Raw genomic sequence first — 15,944 nt, 5'->3', positions numbered from 1 at the left:
TACCCCCGGCTGTCCTGGAACTCACTATGTAGTCCAGGCTGGCCTTGAACTCACAGAGACCCGCCTGTCTCTGCCTCCCCAGTGCTGGGATTAAAGGCATGCTCCACCACGCCCGGCTCAAAAAGTTAAAACTTTTTAAAAAATGAGTATGAGGTGCTACATCTTCTTTAAAAAATTTTTTGATTGATTTTATTTTATATGAATGAGTGTTTTGTCTACATGGATGTAAATGCCTGCAGAGATTAGAAGAAGAAGGCATAGAGTCCCTTTGAAATAGAGTTACAGAGTTGTAAGCCTCATATGGGCACTGGAGACTGAACGTGGGTCCTCTTGCAAGAGCAGCCAGCAAATGCTCTTAACCTCTGAACCATCTCTCCAGCCCCAAGGTGCTACATCTTTTAAAGATTAAGATTGATCAAGGGATATAAGATGTATACATTTTTTTCTGTTCCCGGCAGGGATGATGAAATGTTCTACTGACTCTGTAGCTCTTTCACAGTATATGTACAGTGATTGATTGAAGCAGGGTCTCACAATGTATTTGAATCTGTCCTTGAACTTACTGTGTAGCCTAGTCTGCACCGTGAACTCAATTTCCCTGCTTCAGCTTCCTGAGTGATGGGATTACAGGTGTGCACCTTGCACAGCTGCTTATAGTGTAATTTCTGGAAACCATCACCATCACAGCTGTACTTAAAATTGATGATTAAAATTATCTGTTCCAAACTGAGCACAGTCGTGCACGCCTTTAATCCCAGAACTCAGGAGTCAGAGGTAGGGAGAGCTCTGTAAGATTGAGCCACCCGAGTCTACATAGCAAGTTCTAGGCCAGCTAGGGCTACAGAAGACCTTGTCTCAAAGCAAAACAAAACAAAAAATCCACTAAAATTGTCTGTCTCTTCTTCTTCATGTTTCTATTGACCTACTGTTTTATTCCACTGATGGGAGTCCCAATATAGAAACCAATGATTGAATGAATAAAAATAGTGTAATCTCTAAGTTTTTATTGCACCTAGAGTTCTGTGAATAATTCTAGCACTGAAAAACTAGTACACTTGAGTAACTGTCTTTTATTTTATTTTTAATTTAATTTAATTTAATTTTGTCAGTGTATACCATATGTGTGCTGGTTCCTGCAGAGGTCAGAAGAGGGTGTCGGCCCCTGGAACTGGAGTTAATAGCTGCTACTGAGTGCCCCATCCCCACCCTCATGTGGGTCCTGAGAATTGAACTTGGGTCCTTTGGAAGAGTGGTAGATGCTCTTAACCACTCAGCTATCTCTCTAGCCCCATGCCCTCCCGCCTTTTACACCTTTATTTGGAATTGATTAAGATGTATAGGAGGTTGCAAAGTTAGTATAAAGTAATACTGTACACACATCACCCTTTCTTCTGTTGGTGGTATATTGTAAAAGTGTTGCACAGTATTACAGTAGCATATAGACACTACTTCAGTCAAAGCAGAGCATTCATTCTATTACCACAAAGCTTCTGCACTAGTTACCTTTTTAATGTGACTTTTCTTCTCCACTTTTTACATCTAGCTGTCACTAATCCTTTACCTGTTTCTGTAATTCTGTTACTCTGAGAATTATGTAAATGGAGTTACATAGTAACCTTTTGAGATTGACTTGTATTCACTCTGCACAGTTATCTGGAGATGTATTCATCCCCCCCTCCAATAGAAAAGATTTCTATTTTTTTTGTTTCTGAGTAGTATTTCAAAGATGTATCAAAGTTTTAACGGTTCATCCCCTGTAGGATATTTTCATTATTACTAATTTTGTGTTGTCAGAAACAAGCTTTCTGTGGCCAGGCATGATCATGTAGGCCTTTAATCCCAGCACTCAGGAAGCAGAGGCAGGCAAATCTATGAGTTTGAAGTCAGCCTAGTCTAAGTAGTGAGTTCTAGGCCAGCCAGGACTACATAGTGAGACCCTGTCTCAAAACACCAAAAGAAAAGAAAAAGAAAGAAATTTTTTTGTGAACAATCATGTACAAGTTTTCATATAGAGTTACTTACCGCTAAAATGACTCTCTATTATTAGTAATTTTCTTTGTGAAATTTACTTTAATATTAGATAGCCCCTTTGGTTTTTCTTATTACTAATGTTCATGTGATATATTTTTTTCATCCTTTTTCTTTTAACCTATTCATATTTTAATTGACTTTCTTAAAAGTATCATATGGTTGGGTCAAGTATTTTTGTCTCTTCCACCAATTTGTCTTTAATTTAATTAATTTTAGCAGTAAATAATTGTTTTTTTCATTACCAGTAAAATTTTTTGAAATACATTTTTGTTTTAATTGACACAATAATCGTACTTATGAGATGTAGTATGATATTTTTAGTATATGTATGCAGTGATCAGATCAGATTAATATATTCAGCATCTCAAGTATTTATCATTTCTTTAGCTCCTACACATAAGTTAAAACATGAAATACTTGTGTTTCTGTGCCTGATTGAGTTCACTTAACATAATTACCACCTGCTTTATAAACCATGTAGCTGCAAATGATGTCATTGTTTTTTCTTTTGTGGCTAAAGTTCTATTCCACTTGTGTTTATATTGCATTTTCTTTATCCATTCACCTGTTTTGTGGGCACCTTGATTGATTCCATGTCTTGGCTATTAGAAATAATACAGTAAGCTTGGGAGTATAAATATTTGCTTTCAATTTTTATATTTTGGGGTGAATCACTTTGAGTTTCAGACTTTTTGGTGATTGCTCTGGGTTGCTCTTTAGTGCCTTCAGATAGTTATGTATATATTTTGACTATACTTTATGCTCTACAGGAGACTGGTTCAAAAACAGCCTTTTTGAAAACAGCTTTTTAGCTTGTATATAGCTTTATCATTATCTCCTGTCAGTTTCACTACAATTAATTTTAATTTATTGAGATGTCTAGTCTGTCTCCCCCCCGCAACCTTAACTTTCTTCCTCCCAGAGGTTTGTTTTGTTTCTTTAGTCTGGATTTTGCTGACTGTATTCCCTTAGTGTATTGTTTTATTTTTCTCTCTTATATAAATTGGTACTTGGGTCTATAGGCAGATTTAGCTGCCAGAGGTTTTTTTTTGTTTCTTTGTTTGTTTTTATCAAGGCTCCCTGTCTTGGGATGCACATGATGATGATTCTTGAGATGTTTGCAAATACTGATGAACTGTTCTAGATTCATTGCACTGTCAAGATGCATTGGTTCACCCAGTCTTTATTAAAGAGGCATGCATTTCCATGCCGCTTCTTGTAGTATTGACTGTACTTTTTGAAAAAAAGCACTTATTTTACCTGATTTGTAAGAAATTGTAGATTTCGAGCACTCTGAATTGGTTTTCACCTTGACAATTAAAAATTAAAAAAATTTATGTGTATGAGTATTTTGCCAGCATGTAGTAAGTGTACCCATGTCTTGCATTGCCTGTGGAGGCCAGAAGAGGGTCAGTTCCCTTGAAACTTGAGTTTCAGACTGCTGTTAGCCACCTTATGGATGCTAGAAACTGAGCCCACGTCCTCTATAAGAGCAACCAGTGCTCTTAGCTGCTGTGTCATCTCTCTAGCCCTCAGTAATATTTTGGACTGTAATATTTGGTTAATCTTTACCTCTTTGTATATTGGAATTGTCATTATAGCAATTCTTTTTTATTTTTTTCCCTAGAATATTCCTGATGTGGATGAAGAAGGGTATAGTATTAAGCCAGAAGCAAATCAGAATGATATCCTCTTGTGATAAGGGTATTCTTAGAGGATTGCTTGATATATAGTTATAAAAATGATGTATTGCTTAAAGTGTCTTCTGATTTTTAATTAAAAATGTTAATTTTATTTTACATATTTGTTAATGAAAGCTAGTAATTTTAGTAATTTTATTCCAGTCATGTATCTCACTTTTTTTTTTTTTTTTTGGTCTTTTTGAGACAGGGTCTCTCAGTAGCTCTAGTTGGCCTGGAACTCACTCTGTAGACCAGGCTGGTCTCAAACTCACAGAGATCCACCTGCTTCTGCCTCCTGAGTGCTGGGATCAAAGGCGTGCGCCACCATGCCCGGCTATATATCTCACTCTTAAAAAGCTTTTTTCCTTTTTGTAAATGTGTGGAAAACTATGCATTAAGATAATTTGGAAGCTAAATTCTTTAACTGATACTCACATACCAAAGAAAATCATTTCTACTCATCTAGTGACTCTGACTCTGAAGATGAAGAACCAAAGAAGTACCGGATAGAAATCAAGCCCATGCATCCAAATAACTTGCATTACACAATGGCTTCTTTGGATGAATTAAAAGTATCTATAGGGAATATAACATTGTCCCCAGCAATATCTGTAAGTATTTGAACATTAGTTCATTTGTACTGTATATAGAAGTATACATATAGTATATATTTGCTTTTATTTGCTTACCTCATTTCCTTACAACTGTTTAATTAAATTTTCTTTTAATTTTTTAATTTTTATTTTATATGTATGAGTGTTTTGCCTGCATGTATGTAAGTGCAACACATGCCTGAGGTGTTAGAAGAGGTTATTAGGTCCCTTGGGGAGTTACAGACAGTTGCTACCCACCATATGGGTGCTGGGAACCAAACTTGGGTCCTCCATAAGAACAGCCAGTGCTCTTAACTGCTGAGCCGCTGAGCCATTTCTTGAGCCCTAATTAAAAAAAAAAATATATATATATATATATATATACATAGTGGCACAATATAATTGTGTGCTTATGTGTGTAGAAGAGTGTGTGTGTGCCACAGCATGTATGTGGAGGTCAGGCCCACTTTGTGGAGTAGGCTGTCTCTTTCTACGTTACATAGTTTCTAGGGATCAAATTCAGGTTATGAGGCTTATTGTGACAAGTTCTTTTACCTGCTGAGCCACCTGGCTGGCCTATGGTTAATTATAAGAATGTAAAAAAATATATATGAGGGCTGGAGAGATGGCTCAGCAGTTAAGAGCTCTGGCTACTCTTGCAGAGGACTGGAGTTCAGTTCCCATCACCCACGTGTTAGCTAACAACTGTCTGTAACTCCAGTTACAAGGGATCTGACACCCTCTTCTGGCCTCATGGGCACTGCACACATGTGGTATACTTACATACATGCAGGCAAAACACTCATACACATAAAATAAAAATAATATTAAAAAAAAGAATATAAGAAATCAGTCAGTAAACAAAACATTGAGCAGTAAAGTACATTGGTTGAGAAAATATTGTTTATAGTTTTTATATAAACAAACTTGTTGATGTGGGACAGCTGGAGCTACAGGGGGACCCTGTCTCAAAAAGACCAAAAAAAAAAAAAAAAGTGAAAATGTAGAAAATGCATGCTTTCTACTATTTGTTGTACTTGATAAACAGTGTATCTCAGGCAGAACTTTGTGAACTGACGGTGTTAATCTTTTTTCATCTAATATTAAAGTTTTTACTCCATGTTTTGAAACATGTGTATAAAGAAATGTCTTGAAAATGACCTTAAAGGTTAACTTGGTCTTTGCTTTTTTACCCCCTTGAACTGGAGTTACAGATGGTTTGAGTGCTCAGACTTGCAAGTAGTTGCCTTGTGAGTGCTCAGGCAGTGCAAGCAGTCTACCGTGGAGCTACACTACTGGCCCTTCTTTGCAGTTTTCTTTTCTTGTCTGTCACTATAACATTTGCGTTTGAGGGAGAAATAAAATACTACTATAGCCTGTGAGGTGTCTCAACAGTTAAGAACACTTGTCTCTCCAGCCTGACCGTTTGAGTTCAGTTCTTGGATTCTAAGGTGAAAGGAGAGAACCAACTTGCAAAAGTTGTCTTTTGGTTTCTAGCTGTGTGGGTGCCTGCGTATCCACATACATATCATATGTATACAATATTAATAAAAATTACTACTAATTAAACTACTAAAATAAAAATTTGCTAATGTCATATTCACTTTTTTAAACGTTTACAAAAACTTTATTGAGAATTTCATACATGCATATAAGGTGTTTTGATCAAATCCATGCCCACTCCTTCCCCTCCAGCATTCCCCCCTCTGAAGAGGTAACCCTAAAATCTTTTAAGGATTAGATACAAGCTCCCAAATACTTTTGAAATTTTTGGCCTTTGAAACAGAGTATGTTGCTAACAGGCCCAAGGACATTTTGACTTTTAGCCAGAAACTGGGTACATTTCTTTGGGGTCTTTTTTTTTTTTTTTGGTCTTTTTGAGACAGGGTCTCCCTGTAGCCCCAGCTGTCCTGGAACTCACTATGTGGACCAGGCTGGCCTTGAATTCACAGAGATCCGCCTGTCTCTGCCTCCCGAGAGCTGGGATTAAAGGCATGCACCACCACGCCCGGCCTTCTTTGGAGTCTTTTTACTCTAACTGCCTAGCCAATTCCTACGTCCTATTCTTATCACGCCATCCTCTGAAGGGGCTGCCCAAATCACCAGTAGGGAATCAGGACGCAGACCGCTCTGGCTTCTTCCATGCTGAACAGGAACGCATGGTGAGGCAATTGGAATACCCCGTCAGTGGGTGTATCTTAGACTCCCAAATTTCATAACTCTTGTCTCTAAGGGGAAAAGAAAGTCCTTGAATCATGAGTAGGAGATGTGAAGGAAAAGTAAAGGCAATAGTAATTAGCATTACAAGTTCTAGACAGGGAACTAGACAAAAGTCAGAAAAGGGCAATTTTCAAATATTCATATGAGAGTCCATTGGAGTTTCTTGACAAGGGCTTCCAAAAGCATTCCTCTATTGGGTTCTTCCTCATTTTTCTTTTGTCTTCCAAGGCTGGGAAGAGTGGCTGGATACACAGGTGAGGATCCAGTGACCCTGCTTGTCACTCCTTTAATGAATGAGCACAACCATCAAAAAGCCCAGTTATGACTACGTGTAGTGATCAGGCTCAGCTGAAGTCATGATGATGGTAGTTATTTAAGAAAGATGAAATAATGAAATTTGCAGGTGAATGGATGGATCTAGAAACTCTTATACTAAGTGAGGTAACACAGACTCAGAAAAACAAACGACATATGTTCTTCCTCATATGTGGCTCCTAGCACCAAATCCTTTTAAATTCCAGGTCCTTTTAATAAGATGATGGTATACAGCAGTCCCTTTTGTATGAAATAATGTCATATTCTTAAATTCAGAAATATTACACTATGAGGAAAAATCATGGCTAGAATGATGTGTATATGCATATAACTGATTTAAAATCTTTTTTTTAAAGAAGTACCATTTATATTACCTAGTTACATATGTGTGTGTGTGTGTGTATGTGTTTATATTTTTGGTGAGTTGTTTTTGTTCTTTCATTTTTGAGACAGTCTCAAAATGTAGTCTTCGATGGCCTGGAACTTGTGATATGAACCAGGCTAGCCTCAAAAAGAAATCTACATGCTTCTGCCTTCTTAGCGCTGGGATTAAAGGCATGTGCCAACATGCCCAGATTTATTTATTTATTTTTAAGATAGGGTCTTGTCATGTAACCCTAACTGACCTAAAACTCACTATCTAGGCCAGGCTGGCCTCAAACTCAAGAGTTCCACCTGCCTCTGCTTCTTCAGTGCTAGGAATAAAGGGATGCACCACCACATCCCATTCTAATGATGTATTTTAAATGTATTTGTTTTGGGGTTGAAAAGTGTTTTTCTCCCAGACAAGCACTTCAGAATTTAATTCGAGAACTTCTTTTCACCCCCATCAACCCCCCCCCCCCAGTACTGGTGTCAAATCAAGGAAGGGCATTGTGCTTACAGGGCAGATGCTCTCTACCACTGAGTTACTCCTTCAACCTCAGAAAATTTCTAAAGTGAGGTTTTATTGTTTTAACATTGACTAATAGGTGGTTATAAAAGAATGTTAGTGTGTATATGAAGCAAAGAAATACAAATCGTTGAAAAATTTTATTGTATAATAGTGTAACTAATTTTAAAAATGTTTGTAAATAGGGGCTGGAGAGATGGCTCAGCGCTTAAGAACACTCACTCGTTCTTGCAGAAGACCCGGGTTCGAATCCCAGCACCCATATGACAGCTAACAACTGTCTGTAACTCCAGTCCCAGGGGATCCAGCACCCTCTTCTGACCTCTGTGGGCATTGCACAACATGAGTGCACTTACGTACATGCAGGCAACACATACATACACATAAAATAAAAATAATAAAAATTTAAAAAGTGTATGTAAATAAAAGCTTAGAAGAATGCTGTATGTCACAAATCACTTTCTCAGTAGTGAGATCATAGGTATTTTAAAGTTTTTTTGTGTCTCACCTCAGTTTTTTTGTTTTTTTTAATAAAAATGTATTAATTTCATACTCAGAAAGTATATAATCAAGAAAAATTTTACAGCTGGAGAAATGGGCTCAGTGGTTAAGAGTACTGACCACTCTTGCAGAAGACCTGAGTTCAGTTCCTAGCACCCACATCTGTAACTCCAGTTCTAGGGCTTCCAACGCCTTCTTCTGGGCTTTATGGGCACTCACACACATGTGATCACTTACATACACTCAGACACACACATAAATATAAAGTAAATAAATCTTTAAAAAATTTTTAATAGTAAATATCAGATTTGATAAGAGGCTATCTTTGAGCATATCTTATTGCCCAGTTTGGTTAACACAGTTTTTTCTCCCTAACAGTGTGTTTTAAGATGTGTATGTTTAGGTGGGATTTAGAAAGGAAGAGACAAATTATGAGAGCAGGAAAACATAATTTAAACACCATACTGAACACCATTTCTCTTTTTTTTTTCCATGTACTGCTAGAGACACAGTCCAGTAAGTGCCAAGATTTTATATTTTACCTGTTGACTTTGAAAGAAATTAATTTTGGAACATTGATTTTCAGAATTTTATGTTAAATTCAGATTTTTAAGTTGCAGTATTTTGCTGTAGATACTATTTTAATATTTTAAGACGATTTTATTAGGTACATGTATTTTATATTCTAAATTCAGAAATATTACACTATGAAAATTATTATGCTTATATTTAGAGGTACTTGTATAACTACTAAATTTTTTTTCTATGTATTTTATGTAAATATGTTAAACTAAGTTCTCAGTATTAACCTTTTGCCAAATATTTCAATACGAAGTTAAATTGTTTATTAATGCTTAGTGTTTGCATTTCTGTTTTAGGTGCAGATGAATCGGAATTCATCTAGTAAGTTTGAAATTTGAATTGGTTGTTTTATGTCTGTAAAAATTTATCTGCAGCCTGTTAGTCTTTTAGCTTTTTATAGTTAAGAAAGTCTTTTCATACTACCAGTCTTAATGATTCACCAGGATACTTATTTTATAAATAGAAAATTAATTGCTTGTATTAGTTTCTGTAGTAGTAAAGGATAAGTGTTGATACTGGGCTTCAAATTTTTTCAGAACTCAAAGCCAAAGTAACTTCTATTTAAGAATGTTAAAATGGGGGATAGAGAGATGGCTCAGTGGTTAAGAGCAATGACTATTCTTGCAAAGGACCTGAGTTTGATTCCCAGCACCCACATAGCAGCTAACAACTGTCTGTAACTCCAATTCCAGGGGATCTGACACTCTCTTCTGACCTCCATGGGCATTTCACAACAAGGGTACACCTACCTACATGCAGGCAATACATATATCCACCAAAAAAAAAGGAAGAAAGAAAAAGAAAAATTAAAATTGGGTCTGGGGAAATGACTCAGTGGTTAAGGCCACTGGCTGTTTTTGAAGTGGACTTGGGTTTGGTTCCCAGCACCACATGGTGGCTAACAACCATTGATAACTTCAGTTTTAGGATATTACTCCCTCTTCTGATCTCTGTGGGTAGTGCACTTACATATATGTAGGCAAAATACTCATACAGGTTAAAAAAATGTTAAAATAGTCTGGGCTGGGGTTATAGCTCAGTTGCTACATGAACCTAGCATGTACAAGGCCCTGAGTTTGAACCTCAGCTCTGTAAAAAGCGTGTTGAGATGTTTTATAAAATAGTAATCTTTAGCTTTAATGAATTTTTTAAAAAGTGATATCATAATTAGTTTCAATTTTATGGTTAGTAACTATAATACAAAAAATTTCAGGATATTAACACCTTTTGCAGAATTATACAGTAAAAATCAGACTTAATGGGAACCAGTTGAAACAGCTCAATGACTGTGTAGTTTTGTAACTAGAATGGTTAACAAAAATCAATCTTGATAAAATTTTAACACAATTTAGAACACCTATTAAATTAGTAAATACCAAAATAGAAGTTAGGATTTATTATTAAAAAGAAATACTGGGGGCTAGATAGGTGGTCAGTGGTTAAGAGCACCAATTGCTCTTGCAGATGACCGAGGTTCAATTCCCAGCACCCACATGATAGCTAACAATCATTCGTAATTCCAGTTCCAGGAGATCTGATGCTTTCTTCTGACCTCTGTGGGCACTGCACGGCACAGGTGCACTCACATACATGCAGGCATAACACTCATACACATAAAATAAAAAAAGAAATGCTGGTGGTAGCTTACTGATAGAGATGGTAGAGAAAATGATGCTAAATGGGCTGTTGGATTATGGTGACGAAGACAAAATGCAGAAAGATGAAAGACGGTAAAAGAAACATTTTGAGACTGAGCAAACATCTTAAACTGAGTCAAATGAAGGCTGTACTGTGAGTATTGTGTACAGTGTGGCACTTCTTTGTAATGTGCTGCTGTGACCATATTGAATCACTTTGCAGTCATCAACTCTCCATAATACAGAACATTAAGGTGTAGGGAAAATTGATTATATGCTAGCATGAGTTTGGCATTACCAGTGCCATTCCCATTTATCAGTTGCTTATAAAATGAGACATATCACAAATGCAAAACATAGCAAAAAATATTTGTTCTGGTTTGCTAAAAAATTTCAGTTTTTCAAAATAAGAATGACTACCTTCAGTACTAGTGATGATTAAATAATAATCACTAATAATGCTCTTAGAACTTGAAAACTGATTTTATGATTCATCAATTGAAATTCATAAAGTATACACAAAATTTTAAACATATTCCTAATTTTTAAAGTTACAGTCCATATTTTCTTTTAAACCGTAATTTTATTTTAATGAATATTGCAGTTTAATTTACTTAAGAAATTCTTTCCCAGATCTAATGGAAGAAGTCAAGCATCAACAGAAGTTCAGCTTTGCCTTTTCTTCCTAATTGTTTGTATTTCAGTTCCAAAATTCTTAAGTTGTTCTTAGCATTGGAATATGTGTATAGAGTCTCTTTTAATTAAAGTATTTTATTTCTCAGATTATGAATTTTTCATATTTTCTTTTTTTAATTAGATGAGGAGTTAACAAAATCAAAGTCATGTGTTCTACCCAATGAGTAAGTTTGCTGTTTATTTCTTCTAATAGATTTTATTATTTAGAACAGTTTCAGGTTAAGAGCAAAACTGAGTTGAAGGTACAGAGATTGCCTGTATACTCTCTACCCTTATTACATTTTCCAAGCTTCCCTCTTAGAATTCCTCACCAGATTAGTACATTTGTAACAGCTCATGTACTTGCATTTTTACACAGAGTAATCCAAAACTCATAGATTACGGGGTTCACTCTTAGTCTTGCGCATTGTGTGGGTTTTGACAAATGTTCAAGAACTGGTATTATAGAATCATAAAGAGTATTTTCATTGCCCTGAAAATCCCATGCTCTGGTTATTAAGTCCTTCCTTTTTACCATATTTAGATTTTAAGTATCCTCTTTGTCCTTTTGTTCTAGAATTTACTAGTAAAGTGTTTTATGAACTCTGAAGTTTGTGTTGAATCTTTTAGATATTTTAATTTCCTTGACTTAATAGTTCTTTTTACAATGATTTAAAAAAAGAAAAACACTTAACCACAGTGAGCCTGGTGACCTTACTGCTTCTAAATAAATGATGCTATTTTAAATTCATATATGTCAGTTTTCAAATAGTTATTCTCGTGGAAATGTTCTCATTTCTTTATTTACTCTTGATTGTGACTTTATAGACTATATTTCATGAACTGCATGATAAAGCATCTTAATTAAGATGAAAAGGCAAGAAGTTAAGCCTGTGTTGCACGATTGATTCCCTTTTCATGTCTCGGCAACTTCCTCTGAGTTAATATTTTCACATGAGTGAAAAAGCAAGCTTAACAAAGTGGGTAGTTTGAGATTGTTTGATACTTTTGAAGCACTAATTGAGCACAATAGTAGTATTTATTATTTATTTTTTTAAAGATAACTTAATGTTTAAAATTTTATGTTTAGAAATAATTTATACAGATACGATAAGCTTTCTTGTACAGGGTGTAGTGTGTTTGCATAAGGGCATGTTGAAATATTAGATACATGATTTTAGGTAATTGTAATTATTTTTGGCATAAATGGACCTGCGGTCTAATCTAAAGTTCTTTTAAAAATCTTTTGCTCTTTTTCTTCATCTTTAAAAATAAATAGTAACACTATAAAATTTTTTATAAATTTCACTTGTTAGAATTAAATAATTTTTTATTCTAGATTGAGTACTAGGTCTGAAACTAGAGACGCTCAGACTATTTTAGAATCTGTTAGCTGTGTATATTGAATAGCTTATTTAGACTGCTATTCTCTTCATTTTTAAATCTGAAATCATCCCTTTTCCTGTATACACAGTTAATATTTAACAAGGTATGATCAGGGAGATTAATCTTTGCCACTTTTCCTTGCCAACTTTATGTAAAGTTATTATAGATTCTGCTTAAATACTGTTTATTAAGTTTATCAATTTTTTATATAAGCCATTAGCAGAGTATGTAACTCTTTAATCCTGTGTATTGAACTTTTAGAATTTTGTGGAATTAAAATGAGTGAATAGATTTTAGACTAATAAAATATTCTCTTGTTAAAATCCTTATTTTTTAAATGGTATGCTAGGAAAGGGACCAATGATTTACTTGGTTGGGACCCCTTGTTTGGATCATCTGATTCATCTTCTTCAGCTTCACTAGCTGCTTCGTCATCAGGTAAGTGGTGTGCGTGGGGTGTGTTTGTGTGTGTGTACGTGTACGTGTGTGTGTGTGTGTGTGTGTGTGTGTGTATAAATGGGGGTAATCTTTTTTTAACTGTGGAATATAGTAATTGGCTTTTTTTCCTAATTGATTATTCACTACTTTTTTTTTAATGTGTATAAGTATATTGGCTGCATGTGTGTTAAGTGCACCTGTGTCGTTCATTGCCCACAAAGGTCAGAAGAGGGTGTTGGATTCTCCTGAAATTGGAGTTATGAATGGTTATTAGCCACCATGTGGGTGCTGGGAATTGAACCTTGGTGTTCTGCAAGAACAGCCAGTGCTCCTAACTACTGAGTCATCTCTCCAGCCCCTGCATCTGATATTCTGGCATCATGCACATTAATGGAAAGAACAGCTCAAAATGTTGTGATAACAGTATAAAATGTTATACTGTTAGATAGATAGGTAGGTGGATGGATGGATGGATGGATGGATGGATGGATAGATAGATAGATGGATAGGTAGGTAGATGGATGGATAGATAGATAGATAGATAGATAGTTGATAGATAGATGGATGATAGATAGATAGATAGATAGATAGATAGATAGATAGATAGATAGATAGATGTAGATAACAGGAGTTGCTTGTTGATACTTTTTGCCAAACTGTTTTCCCGATAGGCTTTAGCATTTCTAAACTGTATAAAATAGATGAATTAATGCTTTTTGACAAAGGTTATTTTGTCAAGAATAGAACTTTTCAAGATATAATATTTTTATTAGTCCAAAAATCAAAGCAAGTATAAAAAGTGCATGTTTATTAAAACCACCATTTGTTCAAAAACAAGAAAATAAAATCACTTTAAGTTGACTTTCTCTCTGGGAATTTGACTTTCCATAAAGTATTTGAGGTTGAGAAGAATGCTGGACTCATGCGTGTAGAACTTAAATCTGTTGACTTCACATACCATTTTGCTATGAGATATTCATTCTGTTTAATTTCTGGACATTAGCATCTGCAGCAGATCATTTGTACTGTCCCTGTTTTACAAATGGGAAAGTAAAGCTCAGAGATAATAAGTAACATCTCCATGATCAAAGCTAGGAAATGATGGAGAGAAGATTTAATCAGAATTTTACTAATTCTAAAGTCATTATTCTGTCATACTGGCATATTAACAAAAAAATAACCGTGATGAACCATTTTACTTTAATAATAAAACTAATATTAGTATTTAAGATTAGATTGGACTTTTTTTTTTTTTTTGGCCTTTTTGAGACAGGGTCTCCCTGTAGCCTCAGGTGGCCTGGAACTCACTGTGTAGACCAGGCTGGCCTTGAACTCACAGAGATCTGCCTGCCTCTGCCTCCCAAGTGCTGGGATTAAAGGTGTGTGCCACCATGCCTGGCTGAGAGTAAATATTTTTAAAAGAAAATACAAGTGGAGATTATAAGAAACTTTAACACTAACGCTGTTTGGCTTGTTGAAGAGAGGGCAGTCTGTACCTAATACTTACAAAAGAGCAAAAATCCGATCTTTATCAATGAGTATTTGTTACTATTTAGTTTTATATATTTAACCTTATAAATGTACAAGGAAAGTAATTGTACAGAAAAACAATTGCAGAGGTCTGTGGGTTTAGTAAAAATTTCAGAATGGTGTTTGGTGTTCAGAGTTAAGAGGCCTAAAGAGTTTTATTTTTATTTTTTTTTATAATTTGGATTTTTTTGAGACAGTGTTTCCCTATAGCCCCAGCTGACCTAGAACTCACTAAGTAGACCCTGCCTGACTTATCTTTTAGAGATCTGCCTGCTTCTGCTTCTTTTGCAGGGATTAAAGGCATGCACTATATGCCTGACCTAAACAGTTTTTAACTTTTAACATTCTTTTTTGATTACTCATCAAAATCTTTTTTTAATTTTAATTTTATTTATTTTTATTATTATTTTTATTTTATGAGTATATGCCTGCATGTGTGTAAGTGCACTCATGTTGTGCTATGCCTGCAGAAGTCAGAAGAGGATGTTAGAGCCCCTGAATTATGGATGGTTGTTAGCCACCATGTGGGTGCTGGGAATTGAACCTGGGTCCTCTCCAAGAGCAGCCAGTGCTCTTAATCACTGAGCCATCTCTAGCCCCTCAAAATCTTGTATAATAAAAATTCTCAAATTGGTATTACAGAAGCTTTAATTATATGAGATTTCTTCATATAATTATTTCTTGCTGCTTTTAGTAATATAATCTCTTCCTATTTAAAAAGTTCTTCTCATTACCTGTCTAAAGAATACTTCATCTATACCACCGTCACTCTAAGTACAAAGAGGTTGTTTTCAACATTTGAAGTTTAGTAGCTAGGAGATAGTATCAGTGTTGGTTTTTCACTTCATTTCAGTATATTTTTAAGTTTCATTATTTAATATGAAAAGTAATTTATTTGGCCTTCAAAATGTTAGATAATTGTTATAAACTGGTTGTTTTTAGTCTTCATTTGAGCAGAATATAATTATTGGTCAAGCTGATCTATACATTTTTGTTATTTTTCTGTTTTATAAACTGACCCTAAATAAAATTATGATATAAGGCCAGGCATGGTGGTGCACACCTTTAATTTCAGTACTCTGGATGCAGAGGCAGGTGGAGTTCTGTGAGATTGATGATATCCTGGACTACATAGGTAGTTCCAGGTCTACTGAGGCTACATGGAAACTGTCTCAAAAAGACCAAGCAGCAACAAAATTATGATATAGATATTTTGTCTTCAATTTGGCTCCAACCTTTATGTACTGCACTTCTCACGCATCTTAATAACCTTCTACTCAGGTACTCATTCCACATTTTAGCAAGGTCTAGATTGTGAAATTATTGCCTCTTTTTCTCTCAGAATCTTCAGTCAGTCAATAACTGGTATGTTTAAAAGGATGCTTAGAGTTTGGTCCAGAAGTACTTTCAGTTACATCATGTACTATGTTGAATGTATACAGACTGTATACATACATATATA

The 15,944-nt window shown here is 35.2% G+C and overlaps 1 protein-coding gene across 2 annotated transcripts in view; it reads left to right on the top strand.

Moving 5' to 3' along the window:
- Positions 1-15,944, top strand: part of Fcho2 (FCH domain only 2) — a 131,881-nt gene that overhangs the window by 74,406 nt on the left and 41,531 nt on the right. For both annotated transcript variants that reach the window (XM_029566141.1, XM_008838469.1), the window contains exons 12-17: positions 3,659-3,716; positions 4,149-4,324; positions 8,739-8,750; positions 9,113-9,137; positions 11,271-11,313; positions 12,864-12,952. In XM_029566141.1, the coding sequence (XP_029422001.1) occupies positions 3,659-3,716; positions 4,149-4,324; positions 8,739-8,750; positions 9,113-9,137; positions 11,271-11,313; positions 12,864-12,952 (403 nt within the window). The remainder of the gene's footprint in view (positions 1-3,658; positions 3,717-4,148; positions 4,325-8,738; positions 8,751-9,112; positions 9,138-11,270; positions 11,314-12,863; positions 12,953-15,944) is intronic.

The sequence above is a fragment of the Nannospalax galili genome, unplaced genomic scaffold (assembly GCF_000622305.1).
Source record: "Nannospalax galili isolate Female #2095 unplaced genomic scaffold, S.galili_v1.0 scaffold898, whole genome shotgun sequence".
Lineage (NCBI taxonomy): Eukaryota > Metazoa > Chordata > Mammalia > Rodentia > Spalacidae > Nannospalax > Nannospalax galili.
The sequence above is the reverse complement of the archived record's forward strand: the minus strand, read 5'-3'. Positions and strand labels throughout refer to the sequence as shown.